At 32.3% G+C, this 22,244-nt stretch overlaps 1 protein-coding gene across 1 annotated transcript in view; it reads right to left on the bottom strand.

Annotated features, from left to right (window-relative positions):
- Positions 1 to 2,066: 2,066 nt before the first annotated feature.
- Positions 2,067 to 22,244, bottom strand: part of LOC126883603 (uncharacterized) — a 37,641-nt gene continuing 17,463 nt past the window's right edge. The window contains exon 2 of the mRNA XM_050649254.1: positions 2,067 to 2,159. Within this exon, the coding sequence (XP_050505211.1) occupies positions 2,067 to 2,159 (93 nt within the window). The remainder of the gene's footprint in view (positions 2,160 to 22,244) is intronic.

Genomic DNA, 22,244 nt, shown 5'->3' with positions numbered 1-22,244 from the left:
AATGACTTTTATATAAATTGAGTAATATTTAAATGTGGTAAAATCCTTGTAATAATGTATTTACTTTCTAGGTCTGGATCCCGCGTATGAAAAAAAAGTTGATTAATAGCAAGCTGAAAATTTGTTAATAGCTTAAGGGTGTCTAGTCGGATAAACTTTGATATATGGGAACACTGGAACAGGGGCAGTTTTAATTGTGGAACAGGTTAAAAATTTGGAACGGCCAGACGACGAAAACGGCACATTTATTTTGTCCGACAGAACAGACTTAAACTCTCCGAACAGAGATTAAACTCTCATGCAAAAATCGGACTGCTATTTATCACCAAATGGGCGTTTTAATGAGTGGAACACGTAGAATATGTCAAATGACAGGAATTATGACAGGTGATAAATAGCAGTCTGATTTTTGCATGAGAGTTTAATCTCTGTTCGAAGAGTTTAAGTCTGTTCTGTCGGACAAAATAAATGTGCCGTTCTCGTGGTGTGACCGTTCCAAATTTTTAACCTGTTCCACAATTAAAACTGCCCCTGTTCCAGTGTTCCCATATATCAAAGTTTATCTGTCCAGACACCCTTAAGCTATTAACAAATTTTCAGCTTGCTATTAATCAACTTTTTTTTCATACGCGGGATCCAGACCTATTCGTATTAAATTTTATGACTGAATTTATTTAGAATTATTATTACCATTACTTATCCGTTTACTTGAAATCCAACTCTATTAAAGAAAAAACAAACCCCTCCCCCTATTTTACAAAGAACTATAAAAATAAACCTGGTTTATATCGATATAGAGCAGTTTACAAAAATCAAATTTATTAGGAATTTAAATAACAATACAAAAAATATAGCCTTATCTTTTCAAAAACACACTGTGGTCCAATGAAGTCCTCTTAAGATGATCCTCGGTTAGAAGGTGATGAACTGCCACATACAAAGCGGATGGATTGATATGAGATAGTAGCCAAAACTGTTGCTATATTGGTAGCTGTGGAATCAAGTAATGGTGTTGTCGGTTTCAAAAACAATACAAAATTGGGTACTCCAAAGCAGGAGATGGTCCCATATTTAAGGTGGCTATCTAAAGAAGAAAATAACACATGAGCCTTTTAGTATATCTCTGTAATGATGGTTGTAACAATAAAGATCCACCAAACCAGACAGATCAAACAAAACATTACTGTGTCCTCAAAAAAATAATAAATAAATTAGGTTATGTCAAAATTTCTGACACGATGCTGTCAATCTTCTTTTTGCTGCCTGTCTCTGTCATCTGCGCATGCTAAAGAGGTCCTACAAGGTTACTGGTTTTTATAGTTTTTATAAAAACTGAAAAAAACTAACGGCTATCTTCATAAAAAGATATGATAATGGATGGCGGTGTCGTAAAAACTATGATTTTTACCCTTCTTTTACAGAAATAAAATAATGATACGAAGTATACACAGATATAAGATGAGATATTATCAAAATAGAGAAATGGGTACATACCTGAGTTTTTATAATGAAACAGCAATTACCGGCATTACGGGTTGAAACTTATATTTAAATTGGCTGATATTTCCTTTTTGTATTTATTCAATACTTCCAATATTGCTGTAGATGATATTGATGTTATATTACTTTGGAGATAAATAATGTATTTGCTTCCACGTGTTCTTTTTTTAAAACTCAGATGCCACCTTCAAATTCAATGTTGAGCCGTCAGCCGCAGAACCCAGACTGACACAGATCACCTACCTCCTCTAGATGTTTCACGATAACGCTTTGGTTAAATATGAAAAACAGCGCTCCATGCCGCTTGTATCGGAACTAATGCAAGCGGGAATTTCAAAATGTAATTTTGGTGGGAAGAAAATGTTGGTTAAAATATTTGTATAGTTGAAAAAAAATAATTTGATTTTAAAATATGCAAATTATTTTTAATTTCAAATATACAAAATACCATTTGGGAAAAAAATAAGACATGACAACGTATTTTTATTTATTTATTTAATACCAGCAAAACCACTTTGTATATACTTTTTTACAAATGGTATCTTTACAAATGAAATTATTAATAGTTATCTTCCAAATTGAGTTCCAAATACTTCTACAAAAGGGTATCTCATATGATTGAAACATGTGTGCATCTCTACTTGTTGAAGGACTTTCAACTAAAACAAAAAATTAATATAATTGATTTGATAATAACCATATTCATTTCACGTAAAATAATTTTTATTAATTATATATTTTCAGTAGGGGTTACTTACTTGGTATTACATTCGTTTGCTTCTCTACACCACTAACTGTGTTACTTGTTCTCTAATAACAAATACTTGTTGAACTCACCATGCAAATATAAGCTAGGAATTTGATCTTCCTAGGGATCTTCAAATCACATTCGTTTTCTTTCAAAAACTGTATTTGAATCAAATAGAAGTATATACAAGGTATCCCGAAAAGATTGGTCATAAATTATACCACACATTTTGGGGTCAAAAATAGGTCGATTAAACCTAACTCTACTTAGTACAAATGTGCTCATAAAAAAAGTTACAGCTCTTTGAAGTTACAAAATGAAAATCGATTTTTTTCTATATATATCGAAAACTATTAGAGATTTTTTATTGAAAATGGACATGTACCACTCTTATGGCAGGAACATCTTAAAACAAAATTATAGTGAAATTTGTTTAAAACATAAAAATTTTATGGGGGTTTTGTTCCCTTAAACCCCCCCAAATTTTTGTGTACATTTCAATTAATTCATTAATGTGGTACCATTGGTTAAACACAACGTTTTTAAACATTTTTTCCTCTTACTATTTTTTCGATAAGCCAGTTTTTATCGAGATACGGCTTCTTTTTTAATATATTTACATAAAAATTTTATGGGGTTTTTGTAATTTAAACCCCTCAAATGTTTGTGTACGTTCCAATTAAACTATTATTTTGGTACCATTAGTTAAACACAGTGTTTTTAAAACTTTTTGCTTTTTAATCTTTTTTGATAAGTCACCTTTTATCGAGATGCGGCTTCTTTTTCAAAATATACTTAAAAATGTAAATTATAAATAAATTTTCAGATTATTAACAGGTCTATAAATCGTACTCAACCATATACAAATATGTGGTGGATTCGACAAATATTCAAAATATCTCGATAAACACCGGCTTATCGAAAAAGTAATAAGAGACAAAAAAGTTTTGAAAACATTGTGTTTAACTAATGGTGCCACAATAATAATTTAATTGGAACGTACACAGAAGTTTGGGGGTTGAAGGGAACAAAACTCCCATAAAATTTTTACGGAGTGCACAAATTTCACTTTCAATTTTTTTTAAGATGTAGCTGTCATAAAAATACCACATGTCCATTTTCAATAAAAAATCTCTAAGAGTTTTCGATAAATGAAAAAAATCGATTTTCATTTTGTTACTTCAAAGGGCTGTAACTTTTTTTGTGTGCACTATTGTATATAGGTAAGTGAGATTCAGTCAATCTATTTTTGACCCCAGAATCTGTGGTATAATTTATGACCAATCTTTTCGTGACACCCTGTATAAGTGTATAATTTGTGTGTAAAATTTTTAGTTATCTGGTTAATGTCACAAAAATTCTTTAATAATAAAAAATAATGTCTGAATGGAGGGGGCTAATTCGCTAATGCTATACTGATATCTTCTTAAGGGTCTGATGATGGTGTAAATGTTAAGAACCGAAACCGGTCGCCCAAATTTGACATCTACATTTTAAATAAATAAAATCTAACAAGACTGTGAGTAGTAGACTTATTACCTACCCTACATAAATAATATTATGTGCTCACATCAGCAACCATTTCAATACTATATGTTTTAATTTTTTTTTATTTATAAGCTATTAAATGATCTCAAAGAACCTGTTAGATATTTTAAAATTATACAGTCTCACAGTAAACTCTAATGGAATTTCTGAATATCTGATAAAAAAATGGGTGTTGTCAAATATAATTTAGTTCTAACCAATATGAGGCACATATTTTAGTCTCGCCTAAGCTAGGCGCTTTTACCTTATGTTCCATTAATGTTAAACAGTAACGTACTCGTGTGATGCTAAGAATTATTTTTGATAAAATTATAAATTTTTTTAAACTTTCCTATTCATTGCTTAGTTGTTATGCGTAAGGTTTAATCTACGCGTAATTATGTTTATTATGATATTTTTATGAATTAATATTATGCATCTGCATCTATATTTTTAAATAATAATCATTGAGTATGCCAATTTACTCAACTAATAGTATAAGGAAAGATCGATGGAAAAAGATGACTAGGGAAGGAAAAGAATATCATGTATAGAAAAGACTAATATCAAATAATATTTGACATTAATTATATTATTACCTACCTAGCAACCTAGCTACCTGGCTATTTTTTATTTTCTTTATTTAATTATTTTCTTTGACGACGTGTATTAACAAGTGGTCATTATTATATTTGTTCTCTGGTGCAAATTGTCTTTACCTCTGGTAGGTGTACGTATATATTTTCCTTGCCAATTTTTGCGTTTACATCTAGTCCAGAGAAATAAGAGTTTTCTCGTGACACATCCCCCTACAGGCCGAAACCAATTTTTTTGAGTAGTATGGACATCTACATTAATAACCTTTATGTTTCCTGCAGCCGATTTTGATGATATATATAGTTATAATCAAATGAAGATCAAAAAACGGTAAATTTTCGCTTTTTTCGTCTATAACCAAAACGTTAAGCATTTTAAACAAATTTGAGAGTAAAAAGCTCATAAATCGTCTAAAAAATTTTAATGTGGCGTTCGCTGAATATGTCTATCCTTATTGGTTGCTTAGAAAATTGCAAAATAAATTATAAATTTTGAGTTTTTATAAATATTCATAACTTATGTAAAAATTAACTTAGAACCCTCTGATTACACGAATTGCTGAGACTTCTGGTGCTTAAATTATATTTTAAATTTAAAAGCAATTGGTCAAATAGTTTAAAAGTAATTTAATTTGTTTATCCCAAATTCATTTTTTTGCAACACTATGTCAGAAAATTATGAGGTTACAGTAAGACTTCTGACAGTTTATGGAAGAAGAACATTTATACTATTGACTTAATTAAAAAAAATGACAAAAAGTAATTTTAAACAGTGTAAAATTATTTTGCAAAGACACATCGACGTTTTGCTTACTTATAAACAATTAGGATAACTTTTTAACCGTTAGCAGCAGAAAAATTATTTTTTCATATTTGGAAAGACTGAATTTTTATACACATTTAGAAGGAAAAACAATTGTTCTAGGACAATTAGGGACGAAGTTAGCCCCCCTCCGTTTTTTAATTCACATGTTTTTTCAAAATAATTTTGCAGTATTTAGAATTATTTTTTGTCTTTTTTTTTAATTAAATTAGTAGTATAAATTTTCTTCTTTCATAAACTATCCAAAGTATTAGTGTAACTTCATCATTTTTTGATTTATAGCGTTGCAAAAAAAAATTAATACGGGAAAAACAAATTAAATACCTTTTAAACTATGTGACAAATTGATTTGAAATTTAGGGTATGATTTAAGCACCAGATGTCTCAGCATTCCGTGTAATAAGAACATTCTAAGTTAATTTTTACATAAGTTATGGATATTTATAAAAACTCAAAATTTATAATTTTTTTGCAATTTTCTAAGCAACCAATAAGGATCGTCATATTGAGCGAACGCCATATGGAAGCATTTTATACGATTTATAAGTTGCTCACTCTCAAATTTGTTTAAAATACTTAACTTTTTGGTTATAGACGAAAAAGGCGAAAATTTACCGTTTTTTGATTTTCATTTGTTTATAACTATGTATATCATCAAAGTCGGCTGCCGGAAACATATAGGTTATTAATATAGATATCCATACTACTCAAAAAATTTGGTTTCTGCCTGAAGGGGGTTGTGTCACCAACAGGATATTTTTTCTTTATTTCTCTGAACTAATCACCTTGTACCACTTTCGGATCGTATTTAGGTACCTATCCTCTGATATGCTTTATCCAAATCACCGTTACCCATTATTCTTTCATTCTTAAAATACATAATTTTTCTAAAATTGCCCTAAACTCATCAATTAACTCCTTTAATTTTTTGTTTCTACCAACAAAACTAAATGTATGACAATAGCAAAATATGCGCTCTCAAATGTAAGTAAGTGGTTGAGAATAATCCAATAGAACAGGTGATGCAATTCAGGTATATGGGCATAGATATATCAAGTCAAGCACCCACTACCCAGTAAAGTACCTGAGGAGTCAGATCACCAAGGCATCTGCATTGTCAGGATGTCTGCGGAAGATAGTCTGGTCAAATCCGTATATGCGCACAGATAGTAAAATTAGAATCTACAAGACTTGCATACGACCGATCATGACATGTCGCAGAAGTGCGCGAAGACACCAACAAAACGAAAAAGATGCTAAGAGTTGCAGAAATGAAACCCCTAAGAACAATAATGGTGAAAACAACAAGAGACAGGGTGAGAAATAGTGTTGCCCAAAACCGGTCTTGGTCTTGCAGTCTTGGTCTTGTTCTTGCATTTTCGCAAGACCAAGACCAAGACCAAGACCGCCTAATTTTAGCAAGACCAAGACCAAGACTTACCGTGCAAGATTTGAGCAAGGACAAGACTAACCCTGCGAGACTCTTGCGTCTTGCAGTTAGAATCGAGTGTCATTTAGGTAGTATAATATTTCGGGTATATGTTTAGATGAATAGAGACTCTTTGAGACGCAAAAAAATATATAACAAAAATTTGTAAAATTGGACTTATGCGCATTACGAACAATACAATAAGCATACATAGCGAATCAAAATATCGATTAAAAGAACATTTGCACATTTTATACGTACTCAGAGGTCATAAGTACAATGTAAAAATAGAACATTTTGAGCATTCTGCCCCAGAGACGATTATTTCTTCACTCAGAAATTAATTGTCCAGATTTTGATAATAGCCGCCACATTTTAAAAATATTATGTCATCTCAGCTTAGCTGACAAAAAATTAAAAAATATAATACATATTACAAATTTTATCGGCCTATAGACTAACATTGTTTGTGTTGAGTGCGCAATATCGGTTACACACCAAAATTTTCTGAAAATGCGCGGCTATTTTCGACTAACTATCAATCACAGTCTATTTCTATTATATTTTAACATAATGAACAATAAACAATAAGTTTCTTTCTTTGATGTGCATATCTTTCGATGTTTATAACACCAAAACATGTTTCTAACAGACACATGTCTGTTAATCGCGAAACAGATTATGTTACCTTTTCAGTTTTCGGTATGCTTATCTTTGATAAAGAAATTTAAACTCATTATTCTTTTTAATCGCGCAGCAGACTACAAACAAAAAATTAACAGTTTAAAATGAATTTCATTGATACTTTCGCATTTTAAACTTACAGGTGAAGTCTTTATGTTCATGCTTTTGTAAATTACTTTAATCATTGTAGTATTTGTTATTCAAAAGTAACGAGACAAATTAGCGAGCTACTCTATAAACAAAATATGTACAGAAATATTTAAAGTAACGAAATAACGGTAGGGTATTGGACTATTGGACTAGGGAAAGTAACAATATCCTACTTAGGGTATTGGATAGTATTTAACAAGTATAAAGAATAATTGGGGCGCTCAGAGCAACAGTGGCCTAACCCACATCCCACAATTTTACCAAAACTCTTTTATTACATTAAAATTATCCCTTATTTAAGTATTTTCATATGTAGTGTGGCTTAAGCAATGGTTGCTTGAGCCACTCTGCATCTGAAAATACTTAAGTAATGTATAACTTTAATGTAATAAAAGCGTTTTTGTAAAATTTTGGGATGTGGGTTAAGCCACTGTTGCTTTGAGCGCCTCAATTGTCATCATCATCAATGGCCTTACAACTCTTCGTGAGTCTTTGCCGCGTTTACTATTGCCTTCCGTGTTTGTCGGTCCTGTGCCACTAATTCCCATTGTCGCACTCCCATTTTCTCTAGATCTTCTATAACGAATTGTACTTTGTATTAATTCCTGGTCAAAAAAGAAATAATATAAAGATAAAGTCCTTAGTAGGTAACAGTAACGTCAAAGCAATTGCGTACTGTTCTGTAATTTATTCTAATTTGTATTGTATTTTATTTCTTATTTAAATAAATGGCAAATTGTATAAGTCTTTTATTCCATCTCATATAAGGTGAGGGTCGACAATCCCTTTCTAGACAGATAATGGTCTTTGAAATACAGTCAACTTTATGTCATTAATTTGGTTTTTTGTATTTTAACCATGTTTTGGCACATGTAAGCTTATTACATGCAAACGTTTATTAAGAAACTGACTCCCGTGGGCCATGGATAGCTCAGTTAGTTAGAGAGTTAGAGCATTGGCACGGATCGCTTAGATCGTGGGATCACACCTTAGCCAATGTCAGTTTAGACATTTATTAATTTGATTGATCATTACTATGGCTATGTTAATTCAAGATTAAAATGTGCCTACTCTGTTACAGTGTACAGATTCTAAAGGTGCCGATGGGGGATGGCGTCTATGCGTAGTGTTATAGTCGGTGTAAAGAGAGGGCGTATTTGAAATGATGAAATAGAAAATAATATAACATTTGTTATTTCATGATTTCGAATACTTTCTCTCTCTTACACCGACTATAATACTGCGAATAAACGTCATCCCCCACCGGCACTTGTAGAATCTGCGAAATGTACGTTGTAACTGCGAGACTTGCAAGACTCTTGTTGCAAGACCAAGACCAAGCCCAAGACCGAGAGTGCAAGACCAAGACCAAGACCAAGACCAGGTGTACTGGCACAAGACCAAGACCAAGACTCTCTAAGTCTCGTCTTGGTCTTGCATTTGGGCAACACTAGTGAGAAATACAAACATTAGAGAGCAATGCAAAATTCAAGATATTGTAAGATCGGGAAGGAAGCGCAAAGGTATGTGGTACAACCATGTAAGACGAATGTATGAGAATAGACTGCCAAAAATTGCCCTAGAAAACAACATGCCCGGTTCAGGACCCCCGGAAGAGCACCTAAAAGATAGACGGATAGTTGGCAATCTACTTCCCAGGAAATTAACCAGAAGCAGCTTCAGAATTAAACAGATCAAAAGATCTCCAAGAAGTAAAAGAAGAAGAAAAATTTTTTGTTTATTCGAAAAAATGTTCCACAATTCTATTTGTACCCCTACTATTAAAGAACAGATAGTTTTCTATTTCAAGTCCAATTTGTCATAGCTGCTTAGTTTCTTGTAAGATTATAATATCATTGTATGTACAGTGGAACCTCGATAAGTCGGCCCCTGATAACCCGGAAGTCCGGCTAACCCGGACCGATTTTCATCGGACAAACATTTCAAGAATAAAAATGTATGTACATATTATGTTAAAACATTTTATCTGCAGCCGCTTCTGGAATGTCTTAAAAATATCGAATTTCATTGATAAAACTTCCCTTCAATCATAATATAATATCTGTGTAATTTGATCTATATGATAGTAAAAATGACTCATGCACACAGCGGCGGCAGAGCGACGTTCATTATCGCAAACAACAGGCACCTGTTATTCCTTTATTTATTTTCAACTGTCTTTTAAAAAATTGTTTTTTAAACAATGTCTTTTAAACAATGAAAGAGTCACTGTTCTTAAATTACATAACATCATTCCGATGGCAGACCAGACGAAATTGACACAACCAAACTCTAGAAATTTTTTCTAGTTTTTTATCTAGAAATGAATAATACTCTATATTGTCTATACTAAACTCTATACAACTATAGGTAACTGTGCATATATATTTCATATTATTTTGCTTATAAGGGACTTTATCTATAAATATACCGTATTTTATTAATTTTTACCATGCTCTCCGGCTAACCCGGATTTTCGGTAACCCGGATCGGCCGCGGCCCCGATTAATCGGAGTTATCGAGGTTCCACTGTATTTACTTCTGCAGCTAAGTGTTTTAGCTTTCCTTCCGCAAAAGACTCTCTGATATTTCACGTTTCTTTCTGTATAATATGGTTTTCCTTTGGAAAACTGTTTTTACTATTTGCCACACTATGTTCTTCTTTTTTTTCCTTTTCCATACCTTGTCGTTACCGTTGCTTTGTCACTTTCTATTTCAATTGCTAGTTTGTCACTATCTTTGCTTATTTTTTCCAACCTGTCTGCTTTGGGATTCCATTTTCATATTCCATTGACGATAAATATCTTTGAAATCCTAACCTGCTTTCCTTTAGCTCCTTGGTCACTTGCACAGTTTCTCATTTTGCTCGTATATATCTTTCAAGTTTGATCATATCATCATTGGTATAGTTTTTTTCTTTCATGTTCTTCAATTTACCTTTATGTTTTGTAGCTGCTGTTTTTTCTTCTCTAGTACTTATTTCAACCAAACATATTTTCTCTACCAATGTATTCACTTTATTTTTTAAGATAACACAAGAAAATTAAAGTGGTTAGAATGAAGTACGATCAATTTTAGAAATACCATATTTACTACTCATACGAGATAAATGTAAATGTCATACCAGTATATCCAAATAGATCTCATTACAGTCCTGCTTATGAAGTGAGGAATATCTTTATAGGTACCTACATGGAATGAAAATGCATTAAGTTAATGTATTCTGTATTACCTCGATGATAAACTACTTGAACGTAAAAGAAGCGGAAATCTATTTATGTTCCAAAGCGAATTCAACAACTAATTTTAAATAAGACGCGAATACATTCAGCGAAATTATATTTGCATTCGTAAATAAATAATTTTACGCGGTGCAATGCTGAAAGCTTCTTAGAATAAAAAAGAAAATAGACGTAAATTTTATGATTTTTTAATGACTTATAGGTACAATACTAAAAATATTTAAAAATATGACTATGCAACATCTCAAATAAAAACAGAAGGAATAACAGAAAAGATAAAATTACAGAGAGAGGTGAGAAGAGGAGACTCTGTCTTATCTAATTATTCACTTTATCTCTAGAAGATTTGTTATGGCCTGTAGAATAGACAAATAAATAAGTGACGGTATACGGTGAAAACCGTCACCCGTCAAAATGGCCAGGTCAAAACAGCCCCGTCAAAAAAGCCCCGTCAAAATAGCCCGGGTACAAAAAAAACCTCGACAAAATAGCCCGTAAACAAAATAGTCCCGACAAAATAGATCGCACACAAAATAGCCTCGGCCAGGACAGCCGACAGCCCCGGCTAAAAAAACAGCCCCGGCGAAAACACCCCCAATAATTAAGTTTTACGTTTTAACGAAGTACCATTTATTTTAAAATACTATTCTAATTGGGAAATAAGCCACAATTTAACTTAAAAAAATTATTTTACAGTAACCTCTATCTCTTAACGGACACCTCTCTTCGCCGGACACCTCCTCTATACGGACGATTTTTAAAACAAAAATTATTCGGCCATATGTGAACCTGTACCCTTTAACTCCCTTCGACGGACACTCTCAACAACGGACGCGGACAGTAAATTATGTGTAAATGCGGACAGTAAAAAATGAAACAAATTACAATGTATTTCCAAATATTTTACAATATAAAACTATATTTATGTATGTATGTAATACATTTATTATTTCAAATCAATACAAATGCATCGACCTGATATTTGATGCTGTTCACGTTATCAACACTACATAAGTAATAAAAATTTAATGATTTTGTTGGTCGGTGAAAGAAATGCGACACCAGGAAATTGTTCATTGTGTTTAGACTGGAACAAAGATTTTAACCGGAATGTCTGATTAAGTATAATATGCAATAGATGTCGTTGTATTTTTATGACTGTTTTCTTGAAAAATTTATTTTCGGATTAAATTTCATGATACATTTTGTGTCTAGTTTTACATTTTTTTAAGTTTGGAAGAAAAAGTCAATGTGATTCATTATGGAGAGAAGCATAAGTTAAGTGTTAGACATTTAGCTGAAAAATTTGGAATTGGAAAACCTCAAACCAGTAAAATTTTGAAACATAAAAGTGATTTAAACAAACAGTTTTCTAAGAACGGAAACCTGGAAGCGAAAATAAAATTTTTGAAAACCGATAGTACTGGAATAGACCTATAAATAATTTTTTCGATTGGTTTTGTGAAGTGCGGTCTAAAAATATTCCTGTTACTGGTAAAATTATCCAAGAAAATGCATTAGAAGTTGCAAGGGAGCTAAGCGTTGATATGAAAGCTTCTGGTGGACGGCTCGAGAAATTTTGTAAGCGACGCAATATTTCCTTCAAATATGTATGTGGCGAAGTGCTGTATATTTATTAGTAGTTTTTAACTTGAAGGAAAAACTGCTCATTTTAATGACAGTATATGTAGGTACTCTCCACGAGACGTTATTAACGCAGATGAGACGGGGTTATTTTTTAGTGTTTAGAGCATTACCCAAGAAAACTTATATCCTGAAAGGAGAAAGGTGCATTGGAGGCAAAACTTCTAAAGATAGGATCACAATTCTATTTTGTACCAACATGATATTTTGATAGAAGAATGCAGAAAGAAAATCGGAAAGTTCAATGATCAATGTTTATGTATGTACAATGCTGCGTGGTCATCCACGACTTTTGTTATGTAATATTAAACTAGTATCTCTTTTTTTCTTTAGATAGATAACATATTTTCTTTCTCTTCAATGGACACCTCCGTTAAACGGACACTTTATGCGGAACTACTACTGTCGGTTCAAGGGAGAGTTCACTGTATTAACGTTTCGACTTCTACTTCGGACGTCGTTGTCAAAATACAAAATATTAATCAATTAAACAAAAATGTTGTTTATTAGTAAAAAATTCTTTATTTATTTCTTAATTATTCTTTATTTAAAATTCGTTATTTCGTAAACCCGCGACGTTAAGGAAAAATCCTGAAATGGGTCGATTTTTATTTTTAAATTACGATGTTTTGGTATATACGTCATACTAATGACGTCATTCATCTGGACGTGGTGACGTAATTGATGATTCATAAATGAGAATAGGGGTCGTGTGCTAGCCCGGTCGAAAGGATATTTAATTCTCTATTCAGTAGTATAAACCTTTACATAATTATTTATACAAGGGGTTCAAAAACTTTTTTTTTATTTAAACTATTTGACAAAAAAAAAGAATGTATGTAATTTATTTAATTCAAAATACATTTTACTACTGTCATAAATCAGACAAAAATGTTTATATCACAAATAAACATTGATTTTCGCTTAAATTAAATGTTCAAACTTCCAAGAGGCAGATGACTGGCGGACGAGAGCTGACTTGAACATTGAATTTAATCGAAAAGCAGAACACATTTAATCGAAACAGAAGACAGGGTTCGAGTTCTCTGAAAAGACTATTTTTATTTAATGTGGTTAAAATAAACATCTGAATAGAGTAGAATTACCATTTCCGAAAAAATGTATTTTTAAGGTATTATTTCATGATGAATTCTGAAGGGAGCTTTTTTGTCGGGACTATTTTGTTGGGGCTACTTTGTAGGCGAGCTATTATTTAGCGGCTATTTTGTCTGCAGGCTATTTTGTCGGAACTATTTTGTGTGCGGGATGTTATGCCGTGGCTATTTTGTCGGAGCTTTTTTGGTGGGGCTATTTTTCCGGTATACGGTGAAAACCTAAAGGTTGATTTAAATATAAGATATTCTGTAGCATGGACAGCATTCGGTCTATTACAAACAGTATTTAAATCAAACTTACGAAATACTTTAAAGGCAAAAACGTTCGATTAGTAGTGCGTGTTGCCAGTTCTGACTACGGAACTGAAAGTTGGGCTTTTATTAACAGCGTAGTCCACAAACTTAAAGTGCCTCAGTGAGTTTTGGAAGGAAGAATGCTCAAAATTAAGCTCAGTGATCGCATGTCCAATCAAGAGAGAAAAAAACGATTAAAAGTAACAGATGTGATCCATAAAATTGCGATGATAAAATGGAACTGGACAGCACACATAAGAAGAATGGAAGACAATCGTTGGACGCACCGAATTGTTGATTGGCGACAAAAAGCAGGTAAGAGAAGTAGAGGCTGACCTTAAACCAGATGGAATGATGACACCAAGTAAATATGTGAACATGGATTTATACAAACAACAATAAACGGAAACGAATGGACACACCTAAGGGAGCTGTAAATGTGACGATGAGAAAAATAGCTGATGATGATAATGATGATGAATAAAAGTATTAGATAAATATGATTGCAACGGTCAAAATAACTCAAAATCACGAAAGCACTATAAAGCTGACATTCATTTCACTGTATAGCTTAACCTTCATAAACCCATGGTCAAAAACAAATTTAATAACAGTGCTAACGTTCGAGAACAAATATAATATACTTATATAGTTTGACTATCAGTTTTCATTAGTTGTATGATATTTAGCTTCTGTATTATACAAGAGATGGATCAAATTTTTGACTCTTACACTGTCATCTGCTTTCTTCATGTTAATTAGATGTCGAAATGCTGATCAATTATACTTTAGTGGTTTTCCAGTAATTTGTTTTATGATGAATATTGCATCGGTACATCATCTTCCAGTGTGAAAACTCTCTTGTTCATCTGCTATACTTACCTGTAAAATTTTAGTTGTAACTTTTAGGGCATTATTTAATTTTTCTGGTTGTAATTTTCTCTGTAGTTTTCAGGTTGTTTTTATTTATTTTTTTTATAGTGACCATAAAAATTATGTTTTATTTGTTTCAAAAAACGTTCTCAGTGGTTATTTTTTATTGGTGTTGATTTTAAAGCATGGAGTTCTTCGCCTTGAGAGCGATTTATTTTTTTTTATATTTTTTCCCCAAGAACTTCCTTAAATGAGACTAATATATTAAACTTAATTTTTCCCCGATTTCTTCGACGCCATCGCTTTCTGTAGCATATATTATGTTTCTGTTTATTTCTGTTGCCTTATTAGATCCGCTATTTTGAATTTTAAATTATAATATCAACTGGAATCTGAGACCCCAAAAACCATATACATATTATTGTAATATGTAATTTTACAAATTTGAATAAAAATTACCCCTTAACTACTGACGTGGATATTTCAGGACGTAGACACTGATATGCGGTATGTCACACCGTTGCCTATTCTCCTTTGTTTTCGATATGAATTTGTCTTGTATCACTGTATTTATTTTTTACATCAACTACGAAATTTTTCTTCATACCTCTGTAGAGAAAAATACTGCTCCAATAAAATAAATCTTATGTTTTCAAGAAAATTATGAAAACATGCATAATATTTAGGTTCTCACAAAATCCATTATAAAATAAATTACAAAGAAACGAGTATTGGTAACTATAAAGTAGTAAAATAATGTTAAAGGCCCTTGAAAGTAGAATAATTGGTTAAACTTGCTGCCATACTAATAGCGAAAGAATACATGCGGTACGTGACACCGCAAGAAAACTTTACGTCAGCGTAGCTCAAAGATAATCAGTAGACCCATTTGTACCTTTCGGTGTTAGGGCATTTATAATACAATTCATTAAATTACAATATTTTACAATCTTCTGAATTGTCATAGTTGTTAAAGAATTTTCTCCATTCCTTCCTATTGAATGCCATCTGTGTTGCTTCCTGCCAAGTCTTACCCTTACTCTGCAGTATCTGCGAAATATCACTGTTCCATTCTTTAATGGGCCTTATTCTTCTATTTTCCCTATTGGTTTGGCGTCCCACACTCTTTTTACTTGTCTATCATTGTCCATCCGGGTTAGATATCCGAACCATGCCAATTTTTTCTCCTTGATTGAGTCGAGTATCGGTTTGATTTTGAGTCTTTCTCTTATTTCTTCATTTCCGATTCTATCAGTTCTTTTTACTCCGATCGTTCTTCTGAGGTATTTCATCTCTGCTGCCTGAATTCTGCTCTGATGTCTTTTGTTTAATATCCAATTTTCTGCTCCATATATCACCGTAGGTCTATATACTGTTTTGTATATTATCATCTTGGTCTTTGTTGATATTTCTTTGTTATTAAGGAATCCTCTATTAAGTGCTTGGAATAGCTTTCCTGTGTTTTCCATTCTGTTGTAAAAGATCGTCCTCGATGTCTCCTTTGTTGTTGATTACTGTTCCTAAGTATTTGTATGAATTTGTATTAATTTTTGTTGGTCTATCATTACTTCTATTTGATCTTCCGTCCCTTGTTTCCTTGATATTTTCATTATCGGAGTCTTGTCTTTGTTTACGTTTAAGTTGTATTTGCTTGCTTCTAGGTTCCATTTCTCTAAGTTGTATTTCAGTTTTTCTGCTGTTTCCGCAATTAATACTATGTCGTCTGCAAATATACACACCTCAGCGTTTATCATTTGCATTCTGTTTCAACCGATGCAGTATTTCTTGAAAGTTTTTTTACATTCTTTCACTATCTCATCTATTACATTTATGAATAGCACTTGGCTGAGACTTCCCCCTTGTCTAAATCCTTGAGTTGCTTCAAATGGTTCTAACTGTATATTTAACATTCTTACTGTATTTGTTGTTTTCATGTATATACTCTTTGTTGCTTCTATCAGTTATTCACTTACTTCCTTCTTCTTTAGGCTTTCCCATATATCTTTTCTTTTGACTGAGTCGAATACTTTTTCCATGTCTATAAAGCTCAGATATATTTCTATATTCTACTTTTATGCTTTTTCTATTACTTGTTGCATGGTGAATATATGGTCTTGTGTGTTGTGTCCTTTCCTGGATCCACTTTGTACGTCCTCTAATTTATGTTCAATTTCTTTTCTGATTTTCCTTTCTATTATGGTTTCGTATACTTTTGCTGCTACACATAGTAATGATATACCTCTATAGTTCTTACAGTCTCTAGTGTTTCCTTTCTTGTATATAGGTATAATTACCGCATTTGTCCATTCTCTGGGTTATATATTTAGGTATATATATCTGGGTTCTTCCATATTAGGTTATATATTTATGTATAACAATTTTTCTTTTGCTTTTACTCCTATATATTTCATCATTTCTGGTGCTACTTCATCGCTTCCTGGTGCTTTTCCAATCTTTATCTTTTTTATTGCTTCTTCTAGTTCTTCTTTTTCTGTAGTTTATGGATTTTCCGTGTTTCTCATGGATACTCTATTGATGTGGCTTTCCTTCTCCAATGTATTCGCTTGATTTCCATTCAGTATCAGCTGGAAATGTTCCCTCCATCTTTTCATTATTGTCTTATCGTCATTTATTATTGCTCCTGCCTTGTTCATTATTTGTTTCAGTTTCGTTTCTTTGTTGCTGCTTAGGTTTTTCAGTGTTCTATAAAATAATTTTACGTTTTCTGTGCTGTTTTATTCCATTTTTTCTCCGAATTTTTCCCAACTTTTCTTTTTCCCTTTCTTAACTATCTCTTTAACTTTTGTTTTTTGTCTCTTATAATTCTCATATTTTTATTGTGTTTTGTCTTGTATGTATCCTTTCCATAATTTCTTCTTTTCTTTTATTTCTCTTTTCACTTCATCGTTCCACCAAGATGTTCGTTTCCCTCTGTTGTTATTTCTTGTAGTTCCACATATTGATTTAGCTGTTTTTATCATCGCATTTTTAAATTTTCCCCGTTCTTCTTCTATTGTTTCTGTTATTTCATGTTCATTGTCCATCTCTTTCTCTAGCCCTTCTGTGTATCTTATTTTCGTTGTTTCTTCCCTTAGTTAATAAATTTTTATTACTTTTCTGTGTTTTCTGGTTATGTTCTCATTTCTTTTTATTTCTTTTCTTTTGCATTTGAATGCGGTTTCTAGTAGATAGTGGTCACTACTAATTTCATAACTTCTTTTCACCCTTACGTCTCTTATCCAGTTCTTCTCTGTTTTTGGCACTACAGTATAGTCTATAATTGATTGTTCGTCTCTTGATTTTACTTCTCTTGTGATCTTGTGTATCCTTTTATGTTGAAAATGTGTGTTCATAATCACCAGGTTATTGTCTAGATTCTAGACAGAATTCGAGTAGTAATTTTCTATTTTTGTTTATTTTTTCCTCCCCATAAGGTCCTATGACATTATTATATTTTTCTGCTTCTTTCCCCACTCTACTGTTTATGTCTCCTGTGATCACAATTTTCTCTGTACAATCATTTATCACTTCTTGTAATTTGTCCCAGAACTCATTCTTTTCGTTTTTTGTTTCGTCTTCATCTGGTCTATAGCATATGATTAGGTTTGTATTGGTTTTCTCTGTATCCATATATATGTCTACTCTTAGTATACGTTCGTTGTAATACATCCAATTTTTTACTTTGTTGATACTGTCTTTCTTAATCATGCACGCTACTCCTGCCTGAGCTCTCTTCGTTTCTTCCACTCCACTGTATATTAGTAACATTCCGTTTTCTAATATTATTGATCCTCTTCCTTTTTTCTTTGTCTCTGTTATAGCTACTATTTCAATGTTCTTATCTCTAATTTCTTCCCCCAGTTCTATTTCCTTCCCATTTATACCTCTTACATTCCATGATGCCATTTTCAAAATTGTTCTGTTCTTTTCTATGTTTAAGTTGTACTTCAATTTGTTTTTCCTTCCGTTTGTGTTATTATCTTTAAATCTGCTCATGTCCCTGTTCTGTGCCTGTTTTGTTTCTCGGTCCGTCATTGTGTTTTCTTCAGCTAGATTTTTGAACAAGTTGGTTCTGTATTCTGTATTGTATGTTACTTTTTCTATCCGGCTTGTTTTTGGTTCCATTTCCACTTAATTTCTTCAATAACTATGAAACCATATCCAATTTTTGTCCTTTTCCCATTAGTCTTTTCATCTGCTGCTATCTTCCTAAGATTTCTTTGTATTTCTATCTCTTTTAATGTTAGGTCACATTCTATATTATATACTCTATGTTGCTTATAGTTCATTAGTTTTCCCTTGCCTTTCAGTATTTTCATTTTATCTTCGAATTTTTTACATTCGATAACACACATTGTTTCATTTATCTTTTTTACCCTATTTATTTCTGATTTTACTCCCATTTTTGCTTCTATGAAATTTTCTAGTTGCTCTGCTTCTATTGTGTCTATTGGTAAGCCTCTCATTATTAGGTTATTTTTCTTCTTTTCTTTCTGATATGCTTCCAAGGTTATTTCTATTTTATCTTTTCTTGAGTTCATTTTGGCTGCTGGTTTCATTCGTTGATGGTTTCCACCTGTCTGGTGTTCGAGTCACTTTTCTGCTCCTGCTAAATATGTCTAGCTCCTCTTTACTTTTTCTTTTACCGTCTTCATTAATGCTATCATGACCATCCGCCATATTTTTTCTTATTCGAATAATTAAAGTACCTATGTATTTATAAATATAAATATTTGTAACGGTTACGGATCGCGACAAGTGCCGCACCAACCTCAACAGTTAAATCTTTGCAATTCTTGATCCTAACGAAAGACTAAACCATCCTAAAACTGCACCAATTGGGAGCAGGTACAATTACACACCACTTGAAGGCACACAAATGGTGTTCTAGAAATCTTTTATAACAACAAAATATATTTTTGACGCGGTATGGCATGCCGCACGTCATGTCAGTGGTAAAGGATTAACTTTAGACGGATGTTAAGACGGAAAATTTTATAGTAAATATTCAAGTACGTCGTTTTTAGTTAAAGTTAAAGGAAAATGTTGTATTTGATTAATACGCCAGTCAATGGGAGCAAGAATAGGATATTACCTCTGAATTCTATCCTACTGCATGGAATTTAATGAAATTTTTGGAATAGCCTCTACTTATCTCCTAATTCAAAGCCTACCCTATGCCGATGTGCACTTTTATCTTCTCGGGGGTGAAAATTTTTTCGATTAAACTAACCACGGAAGTGGCTATAGAACCGAGTTCTAAGCAAAAACTGTTCTATATTTTTTTTGAAAACTCAATATACTCCATTAAAATGTTACATTTTTTAAGCCATACCTTGCATTTGTTAGAGGAGTCAATTTTATTTCTTTAATGTGTAGGGGGAATCAATGGAAGCTTAAGTTCAAGTTTTTAGGGTTGCCACCCTTGTCTCCCGGCCGCCATCTTGGAAATGGGGTGCAAAGCGGTTTCGCGCTATATCTCGTAAACTACCAACCCTACGGAAGATCAAATTAAACCTAAAATGTAGCAAATTAAATTTTCTACAATTTTGTTTCTATTATTTTTTATCGTCAAGTGACCAACAAAAAAGATACATAAAAATATGTAAAAAATTTTTAACAAGTTTCCTTTTGGAGGTTATAACTTTTTTTCAGTTCATTTTAAAATTAAATAACATTATAGCAATTTTGTAGAGGGTTCTTCAGCAAACAATTTCCACTATAAAGTTGTTTAATTATGTTTATTTATATAGGTTTTACAGCGCTCCAAACTTGACCAGATTCTCGAATGCTCATAGTTATACAATAAAAACAAAAGTTAGGCTTACTTTTCTATCTATACATATTCTTCATTCATACAATTTATTATGACTTTAACAATCCTATGCTATTATTAATCTGTTTTTGACCTTTCTCCCCACTATAAAACTTATAACCCTAAGCATATATGGAAAAGGCACAAGAAGTTGTTTGCCGGTTCAGAAGAAGAGTGACGCAACCGCAAAATGCAAAATTCTTAAGAAGGGCAAAAAACGAATTTTTGATATCAAAATCATAAAGTATGACCAAAATTACCCATTCACCACACCGTGGTCAGCATCTCGAGATACAAGCGTGTTTGGGGTGTGCCGCTTGTCTATGAAGTAACATAACTTTTTTTCTATTGTATACTTTGACTTAAAATTTTCGCAAAAATTTCTTCATGAATTACATTTTACTGTTGTGTTGGTTAAAATTATAAACTAAAAAAATTTGTCACTCAACTTTTTTAAGTAAACATGAAACGATGAAACTAACGAAATATGATGACAAAATGTTTAAAAACTAGCAACTCCTTTTTTAATGTGTTTAAACATTTTGGACGAATTCCGTTGTTATCTACATACTTCAAAGATGACACAGTAAAATTTTCAAAAGGAAATATTTACAGCGACCAAGGATACAGCGAGGTAAATTTGAAAAATCATCAAAACTGATTTTCGGCATTTTTGTATAAAATTTGATTTTTGAACATGTTCCAACAAATCTAGATAAAAATAAACATCATATTCGGATTCAGCGACCTCGAAAACATAAAAATAGACCAAAATTTGTCATTCACCTTAAATTTGATTTTCGCGGTCGGCATAACGATTGCTGCCGCTCGACTAATATATTAGATAGAAACGTATTTTTTTTTTTATTGTATTCCTATGAGAATTCGAGAATCTGGTCAAGATTGGAGCGCTGTAAAACCTAGATAATAAATAAAATTAAACAACTTTATAGTGAAAATTGTTCATTGAAATATCCTCTACAAAATCGCTATGATATTATTTTATTGTGAAATGAACGGAAAAAGTTATAACCTCCAAAAGGAAACTTCTTACAAAATTTTCTCATATTTTTGTGTATAACTTTTTTGTTGTTCACTTGACGATAAAAAGTAATAAATATAAAATTGTATAAAATTTAATTTGCTACATTTTATTTATAATGAAATTTTCTGTAGGATTGCTAGTTTAGGAGATACAGCGCGAAAGCCCTTTGCACCCCTTTTTCCAATATGGCGGCCGGGGGACAAGGGTGGCTACCCCAAAAACTTGAACTTAAGCTTCCACTGAACCCCCCTACACATCAAAAAAATAAAATTGACTCCTCTAAGAAATGCAACCCAAATGTAACATTTTAATGGACTAATACTTTTTCAGTTATTCGTGGTTGAAAATTGGCCATTTTCATGAAAAATGACACCCTTTCGGACGGTTTTTTGCGAATACCTTAAAAACTATGCATCTCACCAAAAAGACTATATATAACATTTTTATAGCTTATAAGAAAACAAAGAAATTCTTTCCTTCACAAATGTTCTAGTTATAATACAAACAGAGATATCGTAGGTGAGAAGAGTTTGTTTTTTTGGTGCATGCTCAAATCGGTGTATTCAACTTGAAATAACAGAGAATCGGTTGATTTTAGGGGTATAATTAGTGTGACCAACTAGCCCGAAAAATCCGGGACATGGCCCAAATTACGAAGTCGTGTCCCGGCGTCCCGGACAAGGCTTCCGGGCCATCCGAATTTTCTACGTTTTGGTAAAATTCTATTTTGACATTTTGAATACGTTATTTTTCTAAGAA

The sequence above is a fragment of the Diabrotica virgifera genome, chromosome 4 (genome assembly GCF_917563875.1).
Source record: "Diabrotica virgifera virgifera chromosome 4, PGI_DIABVI_V3a".
In the NCBI taxonomy this organism is placed as follows: domain Eukaryota; kingdom Metazoa; phylum Arthropoda; class Insecta; order Coleoptera; family Chrysomelidae; genus Diabrotica; species Diabrotica virgifera.
Note: the sequence above shows the minus strand (reverse complement) of the source record. Positions and strands in the feature narration are given on the sequence as shown.